The sequence below is a fragment of the Acanthochromis polyacanthus genome, chromosome 14 (assembly GCF_021347895.1).
Source record: "Acanthochromis polyacanthus isolate Apoly-LR-REF ecotype Palm Island chromosome 14, KAUST_Apoly_ChrSc, whole genome shotgun sequence".
Classification (NCBI taxonomy): domain Eukaryota; kingdom Metazoa; phylum Chordata; class Actinopteri; family Pomacentridae; genus Acanthochromis; species Acanthochromis polyacanthus.
The window spans coordinates 5,660,243-5,668,562 of NC_067126.1; the positions used below are offsets into that span (position 1 = coordinate 5,660,243).

The following is an 8,320-nucleotide window of genomic DNA, read 5'->3' on the forward strand; positions in this document are numbered from 1 at the left end:
AAATTCTGCAAAAAAATTCCCCAAATTTCTGAAAATTTTGCAAAACCTTCAGGAAGAAAATTCCAATAATTCATTAAAAGTTTCCCTTAAAAGTTATATTTAAAATTTTTTTGGCAAGAATATATTTTCAAGAAATGAGTAAAAATCTCAAAAAAAAATCCTAAAAATATCTAAAATGATTCCATATATATCAGTAAAACTTGTGATATTCTCTTTAGAACATTTACATAAAAATCAACCAAAATCCAGCGAAATTCGCTGGATTTTGGTTGATTTTTATGTGAATGTTCTTTAGCATTTTTAACATTTCTTTTTTTCCCACCAAGGAATGTTCAAAAATTTCCCAAAAATGTTGAAAACTTGGACACCAGAAGTTTCACTGTGAAAATATGTTTTCTCCACACTTTAAAATGGGTCGACATGAGGGTTAAACTGTTTGAATCCATGTTCAACTCTGGAAACATGTTTCTGAAATGACATACAGTCCATGACAATTAAGAGAAAAAGAGGAATTAGTTCTAAAATTTACAGACACAATGCAAATGTTGAATGAAACGTGTTTTCATCATCCCTCAAATAAAAACAAAACAGAGATAAGTATTATTAATATACTCATGATGTCTGTTTGTTTCTCTAAAAATGAATGAATTCAAAGGAACTTGTACAAACACACCTGAACAGGAAACATCTGAGTGCTTGGTCTGAGGCCAAAGCAATCTGTGGATTTGAAATTCTGTGTTTTTACTGTTTTACAAATCCAAAACAGCTCAATCTACCATGTTTGGTGCAAAAAGGAACAAAAACAGCTAAAATTAACAACATGAGAAGCAAAATAACCCAAATGGAAGAAAACCAACCATTAAAAGATGAAACATTTCTATGTTCAGACTATAAATGTCCCAAATGTGACTCCAAAGGACCAAAATGCAGCAAACACACTAGAACAGTAAAAAAAACATGGCCGCCCCAGTGCTTGGTCTGAGGCCAAAGCAATCTGTGGGTTTGGAAATTCTGTGTTTTTAGTTTCACAAGTCTGTGACAGCTCAGTTTACCCACGTAGAGTGGTCATATAGGACCACAAAGACAAAAAAAAGTCAGATTACAAATGTCCCAAATGTGACACCTATGGGCCAAAATGGAACAAAAGCAATCATAAAGAGACACACAATTAACACAGATTGACCAAACTGGCACAAAAAAAGAAAAAAACAAAACAACAACAGCAAAAAAAAAAAAAAAAAAACCCACAAGGAGTCAAAATGGGCACAAAGAGAGGTAAAATTAACAAAACTGTACATTAAATGTTCTAAATACCATAAAACTCACACATAAAGAGACAACAAAAATTACAATTTGGGGCCCAAAATAACCAAAATGGGACAAAAGCAACCAATAAAAGAATAAAAAATGTCCAAATTCAGACTATAAATGTCCCAAATGTTACACAAAAGGACCACAATGGAACAAAATCAATCACAAAGTGACAAAACAATTAACCATTTGGGGCTCAAAATAACTAAAATGGGACAAAAGCAACCATTAAAAGATGAAAAATGTCTAAATTCAGACTATAAATGTCCCAAATGTGACACAAAAAGGAACAAAAGGAGAAAAAATCGACCATAAAGAGACATAAAATTAATGAACTCAGACACAAATAGATCAACGTGAAACAAAAACATTACAATTTGGGGCTTGAAATAACCAAAAATGGGACAAAAACAAGCATTTAAAGATGAAATATGTCTAAATTGAGACTATAAATGTCCCAAATGTAAAAATAGGAACAAATGGAACAAAATCACCACAAAGAGACAAAAAAACTACAATTTGGGGCTTGAAATAACCAAAATGGGACAAAACCAACCACTGAAGCATGAAAACTGCCTAAATTCAGACTATAAATGTGGCAAATGTGACACAAATGTACCAAAATGGAGCAAAACCAAGTGTGAAAAAAATGCCTCGAATCAGACACAGAATGTCACAAATGGAACAAAGTCAACAATAAAGAGTAAAAAAAAAATCCAAATTGTGCCCCAAAATAACCAAAATGGAACAAAAGCAACCATTAAAAGATGAACTGAAGTTGAAATGAGGTTCAACACTGTCGCAAATAGTTTTTAAAAATAGAGAAAAATAAGACCAGAAGAAGTGTTTTAGGTAAAGAAACGACTGTATTTAATGAGGCGGGGATATTTTGGATATTATAGTTTTTGATTCTTTTTTTTACAGTGTAGTTTAAATGTTAACAAAGTATACCTAAAAAACTATGTTAAATGTCGTTAATTGTAATTTTAACGACTTATCTCAATGCGATCCGTTCCCTCTCGGCCGGCAGATTGGACGCCAGCCACTCCATGGTGGATCTTCTGGCCTCCTCCCAGCTGAACCTCGGCTCGTAGCCCAGGACCCTCTTGGCCTTCTGGTAGGAGAAGCTGAACGGGGTGTTCAACATGGTGAGCAGCTGCCGGTTCAGCGGCGGGACGAGGTGAATAAAAGGCCGGAGCATCAAGCAAACAGTCTCCATGAAGAAACAGAAAATGTAAAAGAGTCTCAGAGGAACCAGGAGGTTCTTCTGGATGCCGAAGCCCAGAGGAGCCATGACCACGTGGTTGAAGTCGGAGTAGCTCACATGAGGCGTGTCGTCGGAGATAAAGTAGAACTTTCCACCGACGGTGTCTCGTTTCAGCGGGTCTTTGAGGCTCCTGGCAGCCTGGAGGTGGCCGACGGCGACGTTCCCCACGTAGACGGGGTTCACCAGAGCCTCCGGTAGGGACATCCGGTACAGAACGTCGTTGTTTCGGATCCCGTCGCTCATGTGGCCCAGCAGGAAGCGACAGCCCTCTCCGTAGATGTACATCGGTCGCAGGGCGCAGGTCGCCAGCCGGCCGCCGGTCCTCAGAGGTTCTCCGTGGGCCTGCAGTGTTCTGTCCTCCGCCTCCTTCTTGGTCTTGCTGTAGTTGAACTTCAGGCTGCTCTGGTAGACGGTGTCCTCGTCCCCGTTGACTATCGGTTCTCCCCTGGGGTTCGGTCCCATCACTTCGATGGTGCTGGTGTAGATGAAGGAGCCAACGTTCTCCTGGATACAGGCCTCCAGGAGGAGCTGGGTTCCTGCAGCACAAAGACGTTCCTCAGTTCCAGTAAGCAAACAATCAATTATCTCAATCAAGTTCCGTCCTAAAAATGTTCTAAGAAAGTTCTTGTAATGTTTTTAGAGGTAAGTTTTCTTTTGGTTCCCAAAACGTTTTGAAAGGCAGGATAAAGTTCTCGAAAGACATTAAAAGTGTTCTCACATCATTTTACAAACGTCACATTGAAAACGATCATAGAGGAAACATCTAACAGAAGCATGTTCTGCACAGCAACATCTCCACAAACATCCTCAGAACATTGCAGGAACAATGTTCCACCTTTGTTAACATCAAGTTACAGGGACATTTTATAAAAAGTATTGCATAACTTCTTCACAACAGTTTTTAAATGTTGGTTCTTCTTTTGCCATCATGGAACATAATCTGACAACATCTTTTAAATGTCCTCTGAATGTTACATGTTCTGTCTTAGTTCACTTTTAAAGGAACATCTTTTGGAATGATAAATATCCGGAAAACGGTGGAACATATAGCCTGGAATATTATAAAGATGTTGCCATGGAAAACATCACTACAACTTTGCAAAACTTTCAGAGAATATTCAACAGAAAGTAGACGGGTAGCTTTTTGTGTTGGTTCCTTAAACGTCCACTAGAGGCACATTTCTGAAGCAAGTCATCCCCATAGACCTCCATGTAAAAATGAGCGACTTTACAGCAAAAATAAACATGGTTACATTTACTGCACATTGTACGTCCCTTAACGCATCATTTAAAAAAAAAAAAAAATCCCAGTAGTGACAAGAATCCGTCATGTTTAAAGCGTTCCTACCTTTGACGTTGACCCCATAAAGCTCGCTGGGCTCCACGGCGTCGGTGACATCGATGATGGAAGCGATGTGGAAAACCACGGAAGCTCCTCGACACGCTTTTCTAACGAAGTTGGCGTCTCTGATGTCGCCTTCAAAAGCAGTCAGCTTGGTGTCGCCTTTGCAGCCTGTGGCACAAAAAAACAGAAATAAAATTCTAATTCTTAACAAAAAAAACAAGACAAAATTATTTCAAATGCAAAATATGATCTTTCCATATACTGTAAATGAAACCATAAAAACTGTGTATTTGGCATAGACTGTATATAAAGATGGACGTAGCATCTGGCTCCAGAACTGAAGCCAACCCGGAAGTGTCAAAAACTTGCAATATCCCGCCGTCCGCTAGGGTTGGCTCCAAAAAGCTTTTGCTCCATAGACCCCAATTCATTTTTGGAAAAAATAAAATTTGATAGACTGATTTTCTACAGCTCAGGATTTTTTTCCGTTAGTTTTCATGGTCAAAATGAGAGATCAGGTGGCCGATCTTAAAATAAATCAATACTGAATTTTAAGTAAATCCTTAAAGTTGGCGGAGCCAGGGGGCGTGGCTATACTTGATTGACAGTCCCATTGACTGGTCCTGCCCCTAGTTGATCTCCGGTCCAGTCTGTTTGATGACGCTTTTTACGTCACTGGCTCCAAAAAATCCAAAATGGCGACCAGGAAGTAGCAAAATCCGGGCTTCATTTTCTCGGCGTTGAAACCAACGGGTGACGTCACGATTAGTTCACGCCTGGTATTTGGTGGTTAAATTGGCTCCATTTGGGGATATTTTTGAACTTTTTCAACATTTTGCTGCTTAAACCTTTCGACTTTTGATATTTGGATGCATGAATCCTACTTGTGAACTTGTAGTATTGCTTTTTTTTGTTGCTATTTTTACCACATTTTTTCTGTTATATTTTCATTGTGAATTATTTCTCACTGGGATATCACAGTAAAATATGAATTAAAAAATTGTAAATACTCAACTAACATACTTTACTTCATCACAGCGTTGAATATTATTCATTTTAACTCTGCTAACAGGTTTAATTACTTTGCAAAAGACATTCTAGTTGGAAAAACACAATACAACATGATGCATTTGTAGATTTAACCATAAAAAATGTGGATTTGATGGTTAATTGACTCCATTTGGGGATATTGTTGAACTTTATTGAACATTTTGCTGCTCAAACTTTTGGTATTTAAATGCACAGCTCTTACTTTTTTACACTTTCTCTGTTACATTTCAAATTTATGTTAAAGAAATGTAATACTTTTTAATTTTCTAAGCATTTCCATTTTAACACATCACAAATCTAAATTTACTTTATTCTAACTTTGCTAACAGGTTTAATTACTTTGTGAAAAGGCATTTTACTTGGAAAAACACAATAAAACATGATGCCTTTGTAGATATAACCATGAAAATTGTGTATTTAGTGGTTACAGTGGCTCCATTTTGGTTTGTTTTTTAACTTTTTTGAACATTTAGCTGCTAAAACTTTTCAATATTTGAATGCATGATTCATACTTGTTAGCGTGTAATATTACTTTTTTGCCATTTTTACCACATTTTCCATTATATTTTAATTGCGAATAAACAATAAAACCAAGAAAATCAATAAAACTTGATGCATTTTGTAGATTAAACCATAAAAACGGTTCATTTGGTGGTTAAATTGGCTCCATGTTGTCACATTTTGGAACTTTTTTGAACATTATTCATTCTTGTAAGCTTGTAAAATTGCATTTTTTTGCAATTTTTACCACACTTTGTTATATTTTAATTGTGAATAAGCAATAAACCCAACAAAATCAATAAAACATGATGCACGTTGTCGATTAAACCATAAAAACTGTTCATTTGGAGGTTAAATGGCTCAATTTGAGTCTACTTTTGAACTTTTTTGAACATTTTGCTGCTAAAACCTTCCTACTTTTGATATTTGGATGCATGAATCACACTGTTTTTAATCTTGTGTTGTTGCATTTTGCTCTTTGTGTTGGATTTTCTAGAAAAACAAAAGTTCTGACTTAAATTTTCTTCTATTTAAGACACTTTCTCTGCGTTTTGTTATGAGATCGAAGCACCGTTTCCCGCAGTTTTTTCGCATCATTAACTCAAGAAAAACAAACAGATGTTTACCCTCCAGACTCTGTAAAAGCTGCAGCTGGACTTGTTTGTCCAGAAGTCGGATCTCGGCTGTTTTTTCCTCCTCCAGCAGCAGCTTCACCAGCCTCCGTCCCAGAAATCCACAAGCTCCCGTCACCAGGCAAACGTCGCCAAGCAGAGACATCGCAGCTCCAAAAAGTCTCCAAAGAAACCCAGCTTCTGCTCTCCTGCTTCATGTAAACAGAAATCAAGCTAAAGCAGCCTTTTATTTGCTCCGGTGAAGAAGTGGGCCGGGCTTGTGCTGCTCCAGGCAGGAATGTGTTTCTTTGGAAACAACAGAATGATGTCTGGACCTGCTTCAGTCTGCAGCCAAGGACACCAAACTCCTGATTTCCCACAAAAAACAGTGAAAACAAGGCAGCAGCTGACCGAATCTGGCTTCAAATTTCACCCAAACAACAACAAAATAGAGATTTATTCCATATTTTCACCTCAATAAATGTCCAAATGACAAAAAAAACAAAAAAAAGACAAAAAAACTACATTTAACTGCTAAAACGGGTTCTTTACTTTATATTTTACCCAACGAATGATGAAATAGAGATTATGTTTCCATTTCAATAAATGATTTCACCGCTAAAATGGATTCTTTACTTCAGATTTTACTACATAAATTACTTTCCGGATGGAAGTTTTGAAATTTTGTCTCCATCACATTTATCTGTGTTTAGTTGCTCTTAAAATGATGATTTTAGTACCAAATCATGATTTTTTTCCCCATATTTTTATTTCATTAAATGTTTAAATGACTAAATATTTCAACAAACAAATCAAGAATTAGAGAAAAACTCATCTAATGATGTCAAACTTGATATTTGATCAGTTGTAGGGATCAAATCAGCGCCTTTACTGTAATAACTACATTTTAACACTGGTTATTCTACTTCATCTGCCTCCAAGTTTCACTAAAATAACAACCAAATAGAGATTTGTTCCATATTTCCATTTCAATAAAGGTTCAAATCACAAAGAATTACTACACTTTACTGTTAAAACAGGTGTTTTTTCATTTAAAATGTACAAAATAAATTATTTTCCAGATGGAAATATTGAACTTTCTACTCCATTACATTTATCTGATGGCTTTAGTTGCTCAGAAAATGAAGGTTTTTGCACCAAATAGTGATTTTTTTTCATATTTCCATCACAATAAATGTTCAAATGACCAAATATTTCAACTAACAAATCAAGAATTAGAGAAAAATGTATTTAATGATGCTAAATCTGATATTTCATCAGTTTTAGGGACCAAATCGACACTTTTACTGAAATACTTTAAATACATTTTGCTGCTGAAATTGGTTCTTTTACTGAAACTTCCTTCAAATTTCACTAAAAGAAAAACAAACTTGCAATTGTTTCTATTTTTGTTTCATAAATTGTTCAAATTATCAAATTTTTCAACAAAAAAACTCAAGAACAAGAGAAAAAAGTTCCAAAAACTGACACCAGATTTGTGTTTTCTTCTAGTTGTAATATCAATAATATTTTACAATAATGATAATTACAATGCACTTGGTGGCTCTGAACAAAATAGAATTAAAATAATTACATTTCTACTTTTAATATTTGAATTCATGACTCGGTTTTTGTTTTGGACTTTTGAAGTGACATCAAGAAAATTCAGTAAAAGAACAAAAACACTTTGTTTATATATTAGATCCTCATATTCCTGCACTTTTAATGCATTTGACCTCATTTAAGACCATTTAATTTCTGCTCAGTTCCAGAGGAAAAGTTCTGCTGAACCTTGAAGTGAATCCGTCTGTGTTTCATCAGCAGGATCCAAGGCTGCAGCAGGAAAACAAACAGGAGTTTCAAGGATTCAGTCACACTGACGTGTTTTCTCTCTCATTCATTAGAAACATTAAAAAAACTCCACACTGAGCCTCACAGGCTTTGTCTTCAGCCCTATTTAGTCAATTATGAGCCTAAAAGTAGCAGAAATGTGCAGAAAGGTTGAAGAGCTATGAAACAAAATGATTTTACTCATTTTGCATCCTAAAGATCATAACTATAATAAAAAATGAGCTGTAATAATTATAAAAAATAAAAATGAACAAATGTTCATGAATCTGAGTTTTCTAAAGACCGAAAAGTTGAGTCAAGAAACACCAAAAAAAAAAAAATCCAGAATCAGGACGTCTTAGCAAGTAAAAACTAGAGAGAAGAACAGAGAAACTGAAAGACAAA

General features: G+C 35.7%; 1 protein-coding gene across 1 annotated transcript; it reads right to left on the reverse strand.

The window, feature by feature from the left end:
• Window positions 1–1,238: 1,238 nt before the first annotated feature.
• Window positions 1,239–6,404, reverse strand: hsd3b1 (hydroxy-delta-5-steroid dehydrogenase, 3 beta- and steroid delta-isomerase 1). Its single transcript, XM_022218103.2, has 3 exons — window positions 6,101–6,404; window positions 3,927–4,091; window positions 1,239–3,114 (listed from the first exon to the last, which is right to left on the reverse strand). The coding sequence occupies exons 1-3, from the start codon at window positions 6,249–6,251 to the stop codon at window positions 2,306–2,308; spliced, it is 1,125 nt and encodes a 374-aa protein (XP_022073795.2). The 5' UTR covers window positions 6,252–6,404; the 3' UTR covers window positions 1,239–2,305.
• Between the last annotated feature and the right edge of the window lie 1,916 nt (window positions 6,405–8,320).

What these genes read in the sequence shown, in the direction of transcription:
- hsd3b1 (XM_022218103.2), bottom strand. Translation starts at nt 6,251, where the DNA reads ATGTCTCTGCTTGGCGACGTTTGCCTGGTGACGGGAGCTTGTGGATTT. An exon ending in GCTTTTACAGAGTCTGGAGG is followed by an intron (nt 4,092 to 6,100) that starts GTAAACATCTGT and finishes TTTGTGCCACAG; the next exon opens with GCTGCAAAGGCGACACCAAG. An exon ending in TTATGGGGTCAACGTCAAAG is followed by an intron (nt 3,115 to 3,926) that starts GTAGGAACGCTT and finishes TTTGTGCTGCAG; the next exon opens with GAACCCAGCTCCTCCTGGAG.